General features: G+C 35.7%; 1 protein-coding gene across 3 annotated transcripts in view; it reads left to right on the top strand.

Annotated features, from left to right (window-relative positions):
* Window positions 1-19,747, top strand: part of PRIM2 (DNA primase subunit 2) — a 301,521-nt gene that overhangs the window by 71,064 nt on the left and 210,710 nt on the right. The window contains exon 8 of one of the 3 annotated variants that reach the window (XM_066361375.1): window positions 16,800-16,919. The exons of the other annotated variants lie outside the window; for them this stretch is intronic. Coding sequence (XP_066217472.1) covers window positions 16,800-16,841 — 42 coding nt within the window. The 3' untranslated portion in view covers window positions 16,842-16,919. Of the gene's footprint in view, window positions 1-16,799; window positions 16,920-19,747 lie in introns of those variants that run through there. 3 annotated transcript variants of the gene reach the window in all.

The following is a 19,747-nucleotide window of genomic DNA, read 5'->3' as shown; positions in this document are numbered from 1 at the left end:
TCGGTTCCCATTTCTCAAACGGGGCACCACTTATCAGGGCGACAGTGAACTACTCGGAGACCTGATGAAATGCACCCAGGGCTGAGGGGAGGCCACAGTCCTGGTCAGCTGAATGACTGAAGCCCCGTCCCCAGCCTCACTCAGATATTTATTAGTAAGTACGAACAACTCAAGGAAGCAGACAGAGAAGTTTTCAGAGGGTGAAGTGAAGGACAAGGAACATGCTGACTTCTGATGTCTGTTCTGAGAGCCTAAACATTTTCTGTTACCAAATCTTCTCCTGCTCTTTTGCTCTTTCCAGCACGTACTGTCTCCGTTACAGGTCACAGAGGCCCCTGGACTCTCGTCTGCTCTGGGCTTTCGCCCTAGGGCAGTGGTTCTCAATCTGTGGGTCGCGACCCCGGTGGGGATCAAACGACCAAAACACAGGGGTCGCCTAAAAGCCATGGGAAATACATAGGCGACCCCTGTGTTTTGGTCGTTCGACCCCCGCCACAACTCCCAGCTTGAGAACCGCTGCCCTAGGGCACCTTGCTGTCTCTGATTGTTATCCTAACTGCATGTTTTCCCAGCATGTTCCCACAAATCTGTTTCTGTAGGTGTCCTGACTGGGGATCGAACTGGCAACCTCCGTGCTTCCAGATGATACTCTAACCCAGGTGTCCCCAAACTATGGCCTGCAGGCCGCATGTGGCCCCCTGAGGCCATTTATCGGGCTCTCCGCTGCACTTCTGGAAGGGGCACCTCTTTCATTGGTGGTCAGTGAGAGGAGCACTGTATGTGGTGGCCCTCCAATGGTCTGAGGGACAGTGAACTGGCCCCAAGCTGTCTGGCCAGGCACCTTTCATTTCTTTCTATAGTGCTTAGTTCAGTTCTGCATTTTTGTGTTTATGGAAATTATTGGTGACAAGAATTTGAATGATTTACTTATTTTGAGTTCTTTGCTTTTTAGTTGGCAGAAAATGTTAGCATTTAGAGAATTTTTAGAGCAGGAAAGGATTTCTGAATTGTATTAATCATATGTGTGTTACGTTGTCCTCTTTCTTCACAACCACAATGCAAACTCTAGGCTTGTAGATGCCAGTAGACATGCTTGCTTGTCCTGTTATGTATGGTAGTGTTTATGCTTATTAGCTTTCTTTTGTAAGGACTCGCAATACAGCTTACCAGTCAGGCCTCTTCATTTGCCCTTAGAAGTGTGGCCCCAGATAAGTTGAATAGCTTATCAAAACTGACACAGATAATTATTGAAGGACCTGGGTATTGCTTAGCTCCTTAAGTTCAATGCTCTTTTTGCTGCAGTAGCTTGGTGCCTCTCCCCAGGCCCAATACCTCTGCCCCTCTTCTGCTTTCTCTGCTTTATCCTCCCAATAGTGGTGTTCCCATTACATGTTTTACATTTTTAAAATTTATTTATTCATTTTAGAGAGGGGAAGGGGAGAGAGAGAAGTGGGGAGGAGCAGGAAGCATCAACTCCTATATGTGTTTTTTTTTTTTTTTAAGATACTGCAACTAAGAATTGAGGCTTCTTTTTTTTTTTTTTAAAGACTTTATTTAATCACTTTAGAGAAGAGAGAAGGAGGAGAGAGAGAGAGAGAGAGAGAGAAAGAGAGAGAGAAGAGGGGAGGAGCAGGAAGCATCAACTCCCATATGTGCCTTGACCAGGTAATCTCAGGGTTTTGAACCAGCGACCTCAGCATTCCAGGTCAACGCTTTATCCACTGCACCACCACAGGTCAGGCCTATACGTGCTTTGACGGGGCAGGCCTGGGGTTTCAAACTGGTGACCTCAGCATTTCCAGGTCGAGGCTTTACACACTGTGCCACCATAGGTCAGGCTCTATTACATGTTTTAAATGTAGATTTCTCTAGGGTAGGGACGGTGTCTTATTCAACTTCATTATCTGGTGCTTAGCACAGTGCTTGTGAAGAGTAGGTGCTCAGAGTCTGATGCCTTGTAAGAGTGGCATGTGTGTATTCTCCATATTTGTTGAGAAAACTGAAGTTAAATGGGGTTGCTCTTCAGTGTACTATTTATAAGGGAGTGAGGTGCCTGATAATGTGTGTGAAGTGCTGTACATGCAGAATATTTCTGAAATCTCAATGTTTAGTTTATTAAAGTGTTTATGATCTCAAAATACTTCTGAAGAATTACTACAGTTTTTGGCAGTAGTTAAAATTATTACTCTTTTGACAGTTTTTCTGTGGGGTATATAAGATAGGAGGAGTTTGATACTTTGTTCGGACACTTTGATGCAGCATAAACTGGTCTTAAACTCTAGCTACTTTGAAAATAGCAGCTTCATTCTTCATGGTTGAACTAACCCTCAGAGTAATTCTTAGGTTACTATTTTTACAGTAACCTTTGTGTCCTCTGAGCCCCTCCCCCCATTCACAGAAGATAAGAATCACCCACACTCCAGTATAATCTATCAGTTCCTCAGATTATTGATCATACATAGGAATTATTAACTTGGGGTGAATGGGCACACAACACAATCAACCGTTCAAAGGCTATAGAAATGTTTACCTGAAACTTATGTACTCTTATTGATCAGTGTCACCCCATTAAGTTGAATTTTCTAAATAATAATAAAAAGAATTATTATTACCTGTCTCAAAGCCTCGGCCTAGACTGGCTAGGCAATACTTAGTGTTTTTACACATTATTTATAGTTTTTTTTTCTTCCTGAGCTGCACTGCTCTCATTGACACCAGAGTGCACTGAAACACTGATTTTTATTTCTATTACTTACTTGTGATGAGAAAATAGCAGATTCAGTTGCTAGGAAACACCTGAATACTGAAAAGTTTTTTTTTTCTTTTTTGGTACTTGTAAATTCAATTCTTTGACAGTTCTACTCTCACAGAGCAAAAATTTATTCAGTCACTACAAAGAAAGATGCATCACCTGTTAGTTTTCCAATTTAAAAATTTTGCACAGGGGGATCTAGGAATATGGGAGATGTTACAGGATTGATTAAATGTTGAGCGTGTAATTTTTAACAGTGACCGGACATTGAAAAGTAATGATTATATTATATATACAACTTTGAGTTTCAGTTTTCTTAAAGTTTTCTGATTCATCATTAAAGACAAAAAGAGTGAGAACAGGACACACACCCAAACATGCATACACACAACACAGAAGAATTTAAACCGAAGTAAAATATTGTATATATTAACCCTTTGAGTAGTACGAACGTTCATGTATGTCCTTGCGCCTCCTGACCATCCAGAGTATGATCGATTTATTTTAAAAATGTGTAAGGCTACCTTAGAAAAAGGCAAATATATGTTCTTCTTGTTCCATAAATTGGTTATCAAACATATGTGATTTTAAGTGAACAAAACTATAACTGGAACTAATTTTATTTTTTAAAAAGAAACCTCACTCCCGGGGGTTAGGGAGCGTGAAAAAAACTCACCACTCAAAGGGTTAAAGCAACTTTGTTTCATAGGATTGACCACATCCAATGTTAAGTTACCCATGACACCTGATAATTCTACACCAAAGAAAGAATGCATGTTAAAAAGAAGTGTCTGGTTCTAGTCACTTACAGCTTTCCTTTATAACTGTTTGTTATTTAGAAAAAGATGTTTATTCTAGTTCACCTCAGGAACTGTTTTCCTGGATTCACTGTGTGCCAGGCAGGAACAGTGGGACACAAGTGTGTGACTAACCTATCACAGTGGGACACAAGTATGTGACTAACCTATCAGTGTGCTCGACTGTGTGAGGGGCAGCAAGGGGGCGGGTGTAAGTGGTCATCCTACAGCACCCTCAGTTAAAGAGAAGTTCGTGTGTAGTGGGCATGGCGGTGGCCTGGAAAAGGTGATGGATTCAGTCTAGGAGATCACAGAGAGCTTCAAAGATGGCAGCCCTGAGCTGCGTTTTGCAGAATTCTGTTTTCAATAGGAGTAATCCCTTGACCTTGTCTCTCTTGAGGGTGGGAATAAGCGATGGGGAGTGGGACCACTGTGATTTTTCATTTGTAAGTTCCCTTTGCGTTTCTTCCTTGTCCGTACTCTCTGCTGAAAACAAGCCTGGAAACTTCTTTTCCTGCCGGCTCCGTTCAGGCAGGAGAGTCCTGTCCGTATATCAGTTTCTAATTCTGTACCTTCACATTTCACTGCTTGTCTGTTTAATTGCAAATATATATATATATATTTGAGGAACTTGTCAGGGAGTACAGAATCCATCTTCTGATTTACATGCATTGCAAAATCTTGTGTCTCAGAAATAAAACTCTTATTAAATAAGACTTTAATGCCTTTATCAAGTGACCACAGAGAAGAACCGTGTGAACTCAAGTAGGCAGCATATATACTAAAATTGGAATGGTGTAGAAAACGGTATCTGAAATGCTCTAGGAGAATAATGTGTAAGTTCAAAACAGCAATAAAATAACAAATGAAAATTGTCGCAGAGTTGATAGAAATAATAGTTGATGCTAGAAATAATCAAGGAACAATAGAATTGAGAATAGCTAAATGAACAGGTTTGATTTCCCCTAAAATTTTAAAAAGGCACTAAAGTTGGAAGTAGACGTTTCATGAGGCTCTTCCTGTTTGTATAATCTTTAAAATAATTTTATCCTTTTAGGGTACATTAAAAAACATGACAGTAGGTGAGCTTGTGTTTTCATGCCTGCATTTTTAATCAGAAACCTATCATAGAGTTATGAAACTTGAGTAATATGGAAAGCAGTTAAGCTCTGGTTTTAAAATTATTATGGCTGTGAAACTATGATTTTGCCCATATACAAATTACATTTGTTGAGTTGCAAAAAAGTTAGGTGAACAGTGCCAATGAGCTTAGTAAATTGAGGCGCAAATGGGGTAATGATCTAGAAAACGGAGAACTAAAACCGGAAGAAGATACCGAAGACAGATTTCTTCCTCACAAATTGGAAAGCAGAAGAATACCAAGCAAGATTGGGAGCCAAAACGCTATCTTCTATAACCATGCCATCAAAAATTCCACAGCTGTCCCATTGACTATTAAAGCTAAAATAATAGAGAGAAGATGAAGTAATGTTCAATCTCTGAGGGAAAAATAAACTCATGGCTTTGGATCTTGGCAAGGCAGCTATAATCCCAAAGAGAGAGAATAACAATTTGCATTTATAGTCTTTTCTCCCAAGTAGCTTAAATCTTTGTTAAGTACATTTTCATTAATCCTTTGGACTACTTTTGAGTTTTCTTTATAATATTAAGAAGAAAATTGTCTTTACTTTTTGAGGATGGCTGGAATAAAAACATATTGAAAGTCATAGAAATAACTTTTTTACCTCGATAGCTTCAATGTTTTGTGTTTCTACTATCATTTCTTAACACTGAGGAATTTTTTTCTTCAGCAAATATATATCAACTACATACTGTGGGTTAGGTCTGCGGCAGCACATGCACACAAATACACACAGACACACACACACACACTCTCTCTCTTTGTCCATGTAAAAGTGTATATTGTTCCCTCAGTTTCATGTGACACTGAGTCATTCTTAGGTCAAGAAGCTCTGAACTTGACCAATTTTAGTCAGAGACTTGGCTTGTTGGATGATGGTGGTTGGGGTAGTGGTGATGGAGGCAGGTTTCTAATTTTTGTAAAGCATTTAACTTGTAAGCAGCCGCTATTAAATTTATATATGCATTGTCAATTCTGTCCTGTCTCTAGTATTATGAGATGGTTAGCAATGTGATTTTTGCAGATGAGGAAACTGAGTCTTAACCAGTGGTGGGATTCAGCCTGTTCGCACCAGTTCGGCAGAACCAATGCCTACCATAATTTTCTTTTTAGTTTGGTGAACCGGTTGGTAAAATGACACTTGTAATCAGGGCTCTCTCTAAGGTGGGTGTCTGGGCAGCTGCTCAATATGGAAATTACAAATTTATATTCCTTACTCTTTTTTAACGTTCATCTGCGCAACAGCATATGCTAAGCACCCGTAGTCATGTTCATTCTGTCCATAGGTGAAAAAAATGGCAAGTGAGGGTGCTAATGAAGAAGCAATATGGAAACATCTTAAATAACAGTTTTATTGTTTTTTGTCAGGCATTATTTGATACCTTTTCATTAATATTTTAAAACTTTTTCTTATAATCTAGTTTTTTTTTTTTTTTTTTTGTATTTTCCTGAAGCTGGAAATGGGGAGGCAGTCAGACAGACTGCTGCATGTGCCTGACCGGGATCCACCTGGCATGCCCACCAGGGGGCGATGCTCTGCCCATCTGGGGCGTTGCTCTGTTGGGACCAGAGCCACTCTAGCGCCTGAGGCAGAGGCCATGGAGCCATCCCCAGCACCCGGGCCATCTTTGCTCCAATGGAGCCTTGGCTGTGGGAGGGGAAGAGAGAAACAGAGAGGAAGGAGAGGGGGAGGGGTGGAGAAGCAGATGGGTGCTTCTCCTGTGTGCCCTGGCCGGGAATCGAACCCAGGACTTCTGCACACCAGGCCGACAGTCTACCACTGAGCCAACCAGCCAGGGCGTGTTCCTCTTTTATTGTTTTTATTTAAGTATTAAATGCATGAAATAACAAACTACCTTTCGGTATGTATATTGTTTTTTTATACTTATAACGGTCATGGGGGCAGAGAACCAGTTGTTAAATTATTTGATTCCCACCGCTGGGCTTATCTGAGATCACGGTACTAGTTGTAGAGCCAGAATTCTAGTCCGGTGGATTGAATCCATGGTTTTTCTGCTTGTGATCCTGACTGATGTCTGCCTCTTTATTGGAAGTAGCACAGATACAGTTCCTTTTTTTCTTTCCGAATCAGTGTTGATGAGCATGAATACGTTAATCAACCTCTTACTCCACAGCCAATGTAGAATTGGGGACTTTATCAGTTAGAAATGGCGTAAACAAGTAGTTTAAGATCTTTAACTAAAGTAAGGGGTTATTTTCCTGACCCATCCTGAGCTCGCTGTTAGCTCACCATACTGCAGTGGCTCAGCATCAGGGCGAGTCTCTCAGATGCCCTCCTGCCTGCCGTCCTGGGCGTGTCGGGGTGGCAGTGGGCGGGCTGGTTGGCTCCAGTCCCCGTGCCTTCTGTAGGAAGATCAGCTGCCTCTGCTCCTCTTCATGGGGAGCAGGTGCTTTCTCAGAACTGTTCTCCCTTATTACTCTTTTCTAGCGGAACACCACATATTTCTCTTTGCCCGGATGGAATTGGCCTCTCATCGCCGGCTTTGTGTGGGAGAGCAGATATTTTATTTCTTCAGCCACTTTTGGTAGAGGCTGGCAAGGGATTAGGTGATTGAGGAGCCAGCCTGTGTGTTTGTCACAGGATGATGAGCTGTCTTGAGTTTAGGTGAGATGAAATGCACTTACATGCAGGTGGGTCGGAAGAGTCCTTTCTTCATGTGTACCCGCTGGGCATGAGCTGTATACCATAGTGCATAGTAGTACCAGGAGGTGGCAATACTGCTGATGAGTTAATGGAACATACCTTTATCATCAGCTGAAGGGGCTGGTGATCTTCAAGCAAGAAGTGAAGAAAGGATAGGCTTTGGGGGAAAAGGAGCTTGCAATTTATTTTTGAGAGAAACTGGGTTGACATAAAACCTAAAATCAAGAATGTGTTGAATCCATGTGAGACTTGTATGTATTAAGGGCTCAGAAAGGAGTTATTAGCCAGTCTACCTTGTTTGTTTGTTTGTTTATAGCAGGTGTTTTTGAAATGATCAGATTGACGTTCTCTTTATCACTTGGATCACTAAATCCAGATTGATTACTCTCCTGAGTGATGAAGTGAGGGGAGGTCACTGTCCAGATACTCTTGGGAATGGATCGTCTCGGGTCTCTCCTGCTCTTATGTCTCGAGTTATCAAGTAAGGCTGGAGAAGGTGGTAAGGGAAAATCGAAAAAGACCCCATAAGACTTAGAGCCGTCTGAGTTTGTGCACCTGTGTAAAGGAGAAGTCTGGAGACAATGGAAGACGTTGGAACAAATGCAAAGTTATTATTGTTATCCACTCTGTTGGGCTTGGGTGCCTGGCAGGTGACAAGGTAGCCCTTGTCTGTATAAATTATCCAGTAGGTATATTCTTTAAAAAATAAGTTTCTTCCTTCAAGGTTGTGTCATGCTAGGTGGCTCCACTGACTGATGAGGTGCCTTAATTTATTGTTGTTTTAGAACTTTGTAATGTCTGTGGATTTTTCTTTTGGTGACAAAATATGTGTTTTATCCCAACTTAATCTTGGATTCAGGCACTTTAGTAGATATTCTTACTATTCAAATCTTCTGTCTCAGTTAAACTCTTTGTATCCTCATTTTCACTTTTTCTACTCATTCTACAACTCACTCACCCCTCTGTCTTATATCACATATATTCCTCTTCTTATCATCACTCCTGTCCTCCATGATCTTTCAACTCAATGTCTTGTGTCTTAGCTTCTCTCATCCATATTTGCCCCCCAAATTTATTATTGTGGTTAAATACACATAACAAAATTTAGTGTCTTAACCAGTTTTAAGTGTATAGTGTGGTGGTATTAAGTACATCCATATTTTTGTGCAACCATTACCACCATCCATCTACAGAATTCTCATCATCTTGCAAAACTGAAACTGTATTGTTAAAAAAAATAATTCCCAATTTTTCTTCCCCAGCCAGCCCTTGGCAACCACCATTCTATCTTCTCTCTTTTCATCTTTCCTTTCCCCCCAACTCCTCAGTTTCTGGTAACAACCATTTCACTCTCTGTTACTATGAATATGGCTGGCTGACTTTTTTTTTAATTTCACATGTGAGATCATGCAATATTTGTCTTACTGGTCTGGCTTATTTCACTTAGCATAGTACCCTCAAAATTTATCCCTGTTGTTGCAAATTGCAGGATTTACCTCTTTTTATTAAAGGTTGAATAATATTTCTATGTGTGTATACATAATATATATACACACACACATATATATGTTTGATATGTTATGAGTTTATATATAAATTCATTCATTTGTCAGTAGACATTTAGGTTGTTTCTGTATTTTGGCTAATGAACATGGGAGATATCTCTTCGAGATGGTGAGTTTATTTTTTTTGGAGTATAATGTCTATGAATGAATAGTACTTAGACCATCTATCCTCTATAAAATAAAACTGAATTCCCTTCCCTCAATATGAGTCTAATATATTCTTTGGAACTGCACTTTTCTCTTTCAGTTCCATTTAACTCTTCAGCCATATTTCTAGTTGTGTGTTTCTTCTCTTTTTCTTGTATCTTTTTTTACTTCTCTTAGTGATAAAGCAAGGCAAGGCATGAAGAGGTGGGAAGGTGATGTGGGGAGGAACTTATTAGTGAATAACACTTAGTTTTGAGTTCAGTAAAATGAGTAGTATAACTTAATGAAAATAATGTGAGAAATACAGAAAGAAATGTACAGTGTAAGTTTAAGGAGTTGCTGTTGGGCTTTGTATCCTACTGTATTTTATTTTGGAACCCTGTTGCTTTAGTTTACATGCCCGTCCTGTATTTTACCTTTCCATCATTGTCTTTATGTCCGTGCTGCTTCCTAGCATCCGGGGAGTCCTCGGGTTATGACACAATTCCGTTCCTACGACAGTAGGAACCAAATTTTTGTGTAAAATTTACCCAAATTTTGGTGTAAATTAAAACACACCCTAGCCTAAGTCACTTACCTATCCTAACACAGTTGTAAATCATAATCTAGAACATAAAAACACAACTAAGGCACAGGAAAAAAATACTGTGTGTTTTTCCATGTACAAACTCGTTCACCCACATATTCTGTAAGCATGATTCTAACGGTGTAAGCCGAAACACTCATGGCTCAATTTTTTGAAAATTTTATGATAGTGAATTTGTAAACTCTACACGTTTTATTTCGAGACTGTTGTAACCCGAGAACCCCCTGTATAGTATTTGCCATATAGCAGATGCTTGGCAGATGTTACCTGGATGTTCACCTTCCAGTTTCCTCAACTATTTCTTGAAATTGCCTTGAGAGAAATATTAATATATGCTATATTATATAATAGATATCAATAAATGTCTCATTAATCATATAACAATATCTTAATAAATATAAAGAATTATAGTAAGAGCTGTCCTAGGGGGAAGCATGACCACAGTTTCTTAACAGTTTTAAATTTGGCCCAATAAAGTATGCTATTTAGATAAACAAGATGTGACATTGCAGACAATATTGTATAATAAATACTATTAGAGTGTAAGTTAAGGATGTGGAGTAAATTGACAAATTAGAACATATTGCACCTTTATAAAAGTATAAAGGTAGAAGAAATGATCTACACTGTATTTTACATTACTGAAGATGTAATTAATTGACTTTTGAAAACACTGCCATTTCATACATGGGGAGAGTGTACCTGATTCCACTTTTCGTGGGAGGTCAACGTCCCACGAGTAAAGCTGCCAGGACTGACCTGGTCGCGGTGGAAACCCATGTGGGCCCCGTTTCCATTTCTGGCAACCAAGTACAGTTATCATTTTTGTTGCTTGATCACGACTTTTCACTTTTGTAGTATTTTTGTGGTCAGATATAATTTATGGTTCCTCTAGTTCAACTTGTAATTTCTGCATGTACCATTGCTAAAAGTACATAATGCATGAATGAATTAAAAAAAAATCTGTGAGTGGTGTTTATTATTTCACTAGCCAACAATTTGACATTTATTTTGCCTCAATAAGTTCTTAAGTTCTGAAAAGGTCATATACTTAAGCCTATTGTTTTATTTAGGAATAAAAATCAGTTAAATAGAATAGAGTATCCTTTAAAAAACATGATTTGATTATGGAATTTTTAAGATTACATATTATAGTGTCAAACTATTCAGCTGTATTCTTGGTTCATTGTTATGTTTCTAGAATACTTCAGCACATTTTAGACTTAATTCTTAAGTATGTTTTGGATGTGATTCCATGGTTCACTGTGTAAGCACACGAACATATTTGTATACATTCTCCAATTTTATTTTTAAACCTTTCCCCTTGAAAACTAGCTCGACTCTCTGCTAGTTTGTCCCAATATTATATTAATAAAGATTAGCAACTTGTGGGAAGATACATCTTGGAAATAACAGGTAGTTTCATTTTAAAGGAGCTTAGTCCTAATTGACAAGCTTTCTCTTCAGTTCATATAGTGTCTATTTTTATTGAAATATGTAATTCTTCACTAAAGGCATTTCCAACTGTTGCTTATGTTTTACTTTTGGTAGAGAACACTTTAAGAATTAGGATAAATTATACCCTTGTTGCTCCTAATGTAAGCTCTTTTTAAAAAAAAAATCTTAAGAGACTTTAAAAAAACTGAAGTAGACTTGAGATATATCATTGTATTCAGTTCAGGTGTACAACATAATAATTCAATATTTGTATTCAATATATATTGTGAAATGATCACTGCAGTAAGTCGAGTCACATATAAAGTTACAAAACTTTTTTCTTGTGATAAGAATTTTTGAGATTTACTCTTTAGCAACTTTCAAATATACATTTATGGTATTATTAACTGTAGTCACCATGTTCTATTTTATATCCCAAGACTTATTTACTATTTAATAACTGGAGCCTTTCACCCTGTTCACCCATCTCGTCCTCACCCAGCCTCTCTCCTCTTTGACAACCGCCAGTCTATTCTCTGTATCTATGAGTTTTGTTCTGTTTGTTCGTTGGTTTTGTGTTTTTGATTCGCCGTATATGAAGTGATACGGTATTTCTCTTTCTCTTTGTCTGACTTATTTCATTTAGCATAATACCCTCAAGGTCTTGTGAGCTTTGTTAATGAAAAACTGTTCTATCCTTATGTGCATTGCAAGGCTATTTCTCTTTCTAGGTCATCTCTGGAAATTGTTAAAACTCCTATTCCCAGAGGTAGGGGTGTGTGTGTGTTTCTAAAGGAACAATGCCAGTTTTCTTCTTTGCCCTTATTAATTTGTTTGCTTTAACTGTGCTTAGTATTTCTCCTTATGGCCACCTTTGGCATCTGAGGCATTGAAACTGACATTTTGTTAAGAAACGATTCACAATAGGGCCTTTTATTCAGCAGCGGGGCCCCAGTTCATTTAAGAATTCCTTAGTCCTGGTTTCACAATCTTAAGGATCAGACATACTTGACTATCAAACAGAAATCATCAAGAGAATAGAAACTATTTGAAGTATGAGTATAGGTATTTTTTCACTTGTACAAATTAGCAGCATATTCTTGGAAGATAGTTTAGTGAGGATTAGAATTATATAATAGCCACATTATACTTTGATAAGTAATATATGCAGATTATTTTTTAATGTTTATGAGATCTATTTTTTCTTTTTAATAATTGTTTCTCAGTTTTTAATGATGTGATTAGGACTATAGTTTTTATTAGTATCAGGTTTGAATTTTTAAATTACCTTTATTGAGGTATAGATTCATACATAAAATTCACCAATTTTAAGTGTACAGTTGGATGAGTTTTGACATATATGTGTGGTGGTGTAACCATCACCACAATCAAGAGATGTAACATTTCCTTTCTCCCCCTCCCCCAAATTCTCCTGTGCCTTTAGTAGATAATCCCTCCTACCACCCCTGGCACACTCATTTGCTTTCTGTCATGATCATTTTGTCATTTTAGAATTTCATATAGATTGCATCATACAGTATTTATTCTTCTGTGTTTGGCTTTTTAAAAACCTGCCTGGTAGTTTCAGTATGTCACTTTATATATTGCTAGTTTGTTATTTTTTATTGTTGTATAGTATTCTGTTGTATGAAAGCACCAATATTTATTCAATCCCCCCTTGAAGGCCATTTAGATAGTTTCTAGTTTTTGGCTACTGTGAATAAAACTGCTGTGAGCATTTGGATAAACACGTATGGGATTTGCTGGGTTATATGTTAAGTATGTATAAAGTATGTTTAATTTTGTGAGAAACTTCCAAACTGTTTTGGAAGTGGCTAGATCCTTTGGCATTCCCATTGGTAGTGTATGAGTTACAGTTACTCTGCAACCTTGCCAGAAGTTGGTATTGTTAGAGTTTTATTGATTTTTATTTTTTTTAAATGAGATAAAATTGATGTATAACATATTAGCTTCAGATATATAACATAATGATTCAGTATTTATGTATATTGTAAAGTGATCACCAAAATTTCTCATTAACATTTTTCATCACACATAGTTACAGATTTTTTTTATGATTAGAACTTTTAAGACTCACTCTTTTAGAGTTGTACATTTTAACCATTTTCATAGATGTATGATGACATCCCATTGTGCTTTTAATTTCCATTTCCAAAATGAGTGAAGATGTTGAACATCTTTTCAGTCCTTATTTGTGATTCATATATCTTCATTGATAAAGTGTCCTTTTCCAGTTTAAAAAACTGGGTTGTTTGTGTTCTTGTTATTGGGTTTTATGAGTTCTATATATATTCTTACTTAAGTGTTATATATTTGTTTGTGTGTTTATACATTTTCATACACACACCCATCCATATACACACACACACACACACACACACACAAATGTAAAACAACTTATTTGAAGATTATAATAGAACTCACAAAACATACATATATATGAATGTGTGTTTACATGTTTAGGTGTGTGTGTTATAAATATTCTCTTCCATCTGGACTTGCCCTTTTATTGTTTTATTGATATCTTTTGAAGAGCAAAAGTTTTAAGTTTTGATTAAGCCAATTTTTTTATGGTTCATTTTCTAAGAAATATTTGCTTAACTCAGGAGCCTAAAGAATCTCTCCTATATTATGGTTTTATCTCTTTCTTAGCTGTATAATCCATTTTGAGTTAATTTTAAGATAATGTGTAAGGTAAAGGTCAACATTTATTTTTTTCTGTATTGATTTCCAGTTGTTTCAGTGCTACTAGCAGAAAAGATTATCTTTTCCCTATTAGATTACCTAGGCACCTGTTGAAAATGATTTTGTCATATAAGCATTGGTATATTGCTATATTTTATTTTGTTCTGTTGGTGCATATGTCTGTCCTTATAACAACATCACTTTCTTTTGGTACTGTAGCTTTATAATAACTTTTGAAATCAGGTCGCTTGTTTCAGTTTTGATCCTTTTTCAAAATTGTTTTGGCTCATCTGAGTCTTTGTATTTCCATGTATATTTCAGAATCAGCTTGGTGATTTATTTCTACAAAGAAGTCTGTCAGAATTTTAACTGGGATTGCTTTGAATCCATAGATCAATTTGGAGACAGTTGCTATTATAACAGTATTTAGTCATATAATCCACAAACATGGTCTATATCCCATTATTGAGGTCTTGTAAAATATCTCTCGGCAATGTTTCACAGCTTTAATTGTAGAAAGTTTTCAAATATTTTTTTTCCTTTATTTCTTTTATGTTTTTGATGCTTTAATAAATAGCATTGATTTTTATTTACATTGTCAGGATTTTTGTTGCTAGTATATAGAGATAGAATCTTTAAATATGCAATCTTACTAAATTAGCTTATAAATTTTAGTAGTCTCTTGGTAGATTCTTTAGTATTTTCTACATAGATGCCGTGTAGAGGTAAAAACAGTTTTACTTCTTTACTTCCAACCTGTATGCCCTTTATATTCTTGTCTATTATACTGGCCAGGAGTTCTAGTACAGGTTAAGTAGAAGAGACTAGAGTGGGCATCCTTGCCTTATTGCTGCTCTTGGGGACACCCTTAGTCTTGTGCTGTTAAATAGGGATTAGTTGTCGAGTTTTCATAGATGTCCTTTGATCACATTAAGGAAGCTTTCTTTTGTTTTCAATTTGCCTATTTTGTACTGGGCGGGGTTATTATGAAGGGATGTTGAATTTATCTAATGATTTGAACATTTATTCATTTATTGATATGACCATTTGGTTTAGAAATATTTGTTTAATCTCTTAATGTAGTTATTTAAAAATATTAAATCGCTTTTGCATTTCTGGGATAAACCTACTATATCAAAGTATATTATCTTCTTTATTAAATTGCTGAATGTTTGCTTTATTGCTCACGAGGAATATTGATTTAGAGTTTTTTTTTAAATGTGATATCTGTCTGATTTTGATATTAGGTTAATGCTGGTTTTATAAAATGAATTGGGAAATGTTTCCTTTTGTATGCAGTTTATATACAGTATAGTAAAAAACATACAATTTAATTATATTATATATGGGATGTTATAAATTATCTTCAACTTTTTCTCTCCTCTTTTCCCTTAAAATAGATATTAACTAAGTTTGTATTACAAACTGGTTTAGTATTTTATAATTAAAAATTAATATTTTAAATATTAAGATTTTTTTTGTGTATAGGTAAAAAACTGACTTAGATATGCTAATTATATTAGGACAGTAAAACTTTTCATAGAAAATTTTATAAAATATGGAAAGTGGAGAAATGTATGAAAACCAAAAAGTTTTTATAGTTTATAATATTGATAATATTTAACATTTGAAATCTGTTGATTTCTCAACATTTCCTGAGCATTTTCTCAAAATATATACTTTATATACAAAGTGTTTTTAATGACTGTGTACTCTATTTTGTGGTTACAATAATTTACTTATCTATCTCATTGGAATTTTGTTTCTAATTTGTATGTAAATTTTTATGTCAGCCTTTGTTTTTACTTCTGATATCTTTAAGATCTTTAGAAATTAAATTATTCCATCAAAAAGTCTAAGTATTTATTTTTTGATGCTTTGATGTATTTACAAAACTGATTTTCTATATATTTACTTCAGTTTGTGTACTGCCTCAAGCAGTATACAAAAATATTTGTATCAACTCTTCTTCAAAAGTATAGGATTTTACAATTCAAAGTCTTGGCTAATATGATAGTTAAAAAAGTAGTATCTTAATGCTTAAAGTTCCGTTTCTTTAATTACTTGGGATGTATTTTAAAAACTCTCTAGAATATTTGCATTTTTATTGATTGATTGATTTCAGAGAGAGAGAGAGAGAGAGAAAGAGAGAGAGAGAGAGAAGAGAGAAAGCGCAGCATCTATTTGTTGTTCCACTTATTTATACATTCATTGGTTGATACTTGTATGTACTCTGACCCAGGATCAAACCCTCAACGTAAGTGTATCAGGATGACACTCTAACCAACTGAGCACCTGGCCAGGGCTTTGAAGACTTTTAGACTAGTCATTTGAAGAGTTACACAACAGAAGTACCGTATTTCCCCATGTATAAGATGCATCCCTCACCTCAAATTTGGGGTCTAAAAACTGGGTGCCTCTTATACAGTGGTTGTAGATTTTTTTAGTTGCATTTCCTGCTTTTTCACACTTGTTTTGCACTCATTGTTGAAGACAGTGACTGGTCATCAGACACAAATGAGGACAAGTTAATGGATGGGAGTTTTGACAGTGATGAGGAATTGTACGAATTTTATGATGACTAAAACTTGAGTTCAATAACTTTATGTAATACATGTTTTTTCAAATTTCGGGCCCCCAAATTAAGGTGCATCTTATACATGGGATCATCTTATACATGGGGGAATACTGTATTAGGGAGAAATAAATACATGGAGAATAAGTTTGTGAAGTAAAAGGAATAGAAATAGAAAAACAAAGACATAAGGCTATAGAATTTATATAACCTAAGGAAAGGGAAAGTGGTTTTATCTTGTATTAAATGGTCTTAATAGTTTACTGGGAAATGGATAGAGTGACATAAGAACTGCGAGTTGCATGTTCTGATTTCTTTAAAATATGATAACACTTTATAAACTTAGTGAAAGAACCTCAATACTTAAGTTTGCTCTTTATGGCTTATGTCATTGATGAACTTTTTTGCTATCTGATATCTAAAAATAGGTGTCTAGCGCACAGAGAAAGAGACCATGTTCAGCCTCATGACCATGATAAGGAGCCACTCAAAAGAAGTAATTTTAAAGAAATGAAAGAAAATAGCAGTGAAACTCAAACTGTGTGATGCTATAGGCAGAAAGTTTTGTCTTTTAGTATATTTGATAGACTATACAATTTAAGAACATGGATGACTGACAAAACACTTAGAGAAGAAGAAATGGACGAGAATAAGTTTTGAATTGAAGTATGTTTTGGTGGATAAAAGATGAACTTTTAAATGAATACTTGGTGTATATCTTTTTTTTGTTGTTGTTGTTGTATATCTTTTTCATAGTAGGTATATTCATTTATAACCTGTTTGTTTCCACAAAACATTTGAGGCAGCTTACAATAAAACACAATGATTGCAATAGTAAATATTAAAAAGTGAAAATTAGGACTAATGAACAAATTATAACTCAAGTGTCAATACTGATGCTATGTTTGTGTTTCATGTTTGGTTATATGCCTTCTGGGAATACAGGTAAATAGAAAACTAATATTCACATAGAAAGGGGGGGTTGTACCAATTTCTGAAATGTAAGACTTAAGGACTGTGCTGTACCAGTTAAGTAAAAAAAGATATGTGAGTGAATAAAAAAAGCAATCATCAAAATGGTCAAATCTTCCTCAGTAGTTGAGACTCTTGCTAAACTGTGTAGTAGACATGATATGAACTGCTATCTATATATCTTGGTATTCATGTATTTGTCCCAATCAGCTAATGTTCATTGGGAAGCTACTATATAACTCAGCATGTTATCAGGGCTTACAAAGGATAGAGACGCACTTAATGTAATTCCTATATCATGAAAGCTTAAGTTCTGAGTAGGAAGGTAAAACGAACAACAAGAAACTTAGAAAATAACTAAACATAAGGTCAAATGTACTTGTAAATACATTGATGTGTAAATTATGCAAATTACTTGGTCTGGGTCTAGAAGCACCAGGTTAAGTGTGAAATAAGTTGTAAGAAGATGTACTGTAGGAGATGCACTGAGGCAAAGGTGAGGTGCAGCTGGTGTTCATCCTTTGAATTCAGTTCAGAGTCTAAATAAGCTTTGAGTAGGGAATAAGAGGGCGCTTTCCATATTCTGTACAAAGGAAGATCACAAACAATACTCATTTGAAGAATTGTGAATATTTTTATGACAATTGAGAAACAGAGATTGAAAAGAATAGATGGTTCTTTTTCACCTTTGGATTCTCGATGCTTACCATACTACTTTGCACATTACGAAGGATTAATAAATGATTTTTTTCTTTGCTATTCCATTTGGATGTTTTCTGCTACCTTGTCTTCCAAATTGCTGATTTGATCCTCTGTTTCACTTAATCTCCTCTTGATTACTTGTAGTATAGTCATTTCAATTATTGTGTTCTCATCTCTTACTGGTTTTTGTTTTTCACGATTTCTATGTCCTTTTATCATGTTTCCTTTCTCTTTGTTGATGTTCTCACTGAGTTTATTCTTTCCCTAACTTCACTGAGCATCCTTATAACCAGCGTTTTGAATTCAGTATCTGGTAGATTTTCTTGTCTCTATTTATATAGTTTTTTTTTTCTTTCTAGTTTTCTCTGGGGATTTGTACGTTTATTGACAATGCTTAAAAAGAGAAAAATGGGAGAGAAGTGTTCTATGACAATTTATAAGAGAAATAAAATATTAATTAAATAAAAAGAAACCTTTTTAAAGAGAGTTTTAAAGAAAGGATTGGGTGATCAAAGTTGTTTATTTTTCTAATGTCGTTATGGTGACAACTTGTCAGTATGATTTTTGTTAGAATCTAGTTTATCTTCAGTATTTAAGTGAAAAAATATTAGAGGAAGTTGTATATTCTTACAAAACAGCCTCACATGGAGACGTTTGTCACTAATCTGGTAATGAAACCATAGATCTTGATTAGCTGAATGTAGTAGCTGGTGAAGCATTGCTTCTTAATTATCAAAGTTCTTTGATTACCTTATTTATTACTAGTTAGCTTACTGGACGGTTAAATATTTGATTATTTCTGGCATTCAGCATAGTATCCAGCACAGTATTTATGGAACGTGTGAAGTAATGTTTCTTAAGTACTTTCTGCATAGGAGATGTGGAATAGAAGTGCTGTGAGACATGATTCTTGATATGAGGGGCTTACATACTCTTCTAGTTGACGTGAACAAATAAATAGATGATAATTAATATTGTATAATAAAAGCGTTACTCAACAGCTCTGTCTGTTGAGTAAGGAAAAGGAAGAACTCTCTGACTTAAGACTATGGAAGCAATACTGATTAATCTTTAGAACAAAGACAAAAGTCATGAATTTATCCAACCACTTTTTATTGGCTGAAGAAAGAAAAGAGTGCATTTCCCTTTTTTGACAGGCATGTGTGCAGCTGCCTAGATCCTTGCTAAGCTGTTAGAGCCCAAAGATTGTAAATCGTTATTGTAACAGGAATCTAGGCTCATTGCAGATATGTGAATATTTATAGCTAGAAGGTTGTTACAAGGCAGCTCTGAAGAAAATTGTACTGAAAAATAAATGCTAAAAATGCTTCACCAAACAAAGGAGAATAGGAGGTATTTATAAATAAGAAGGCTTAAAAATGGCTGTATACAAGATCATAATAACAGTGAATGGAGAGAATAACTAGGCAGAAGACTACATTTACATTCGAGTAATGTAGGGGAAATTTTAGGGAGGAGACTCAAGTGGGAAAAGTGTTTATTAGTCAAAAGGGTTTTTTATAAAAGAAGTCTAGGACTAAATCAAAAAGTTAATGGATGAATTTAGAATCTGGTTAAAGACTCAATTTAGAGATAGTAATGGAATAGTGTCGTATTTCCTATACTTTTATATTCCTATTCACTCATTAAATAATTCATGAGTGCCTCCTCAGTCCACAGTCTGTGAAGAGGAATTTAGGAA

This window comes from Saccopteryx leptura, chromosome 1 (genome assembly GCF_036850995.1).
Source record: "Saccopteryx leptura isolate mSacLep1 chromosome 1, mSacLep1_pri_phased_curated, whole genome shotgun sequence".
Classification (NCBI taxonomy): domain Eukaryota; kingdom Metazoa; phylum Chordata; class Mammalia; order Chiroptera; family Emballonuridae; genus Saccopteryx; species Saccopteryx leptura.
The sequence above is the reverse complement of the archived record's forward strand: the minus strand, read 5'-3'. Positions and strand labels throughout refer to the sequence as shown.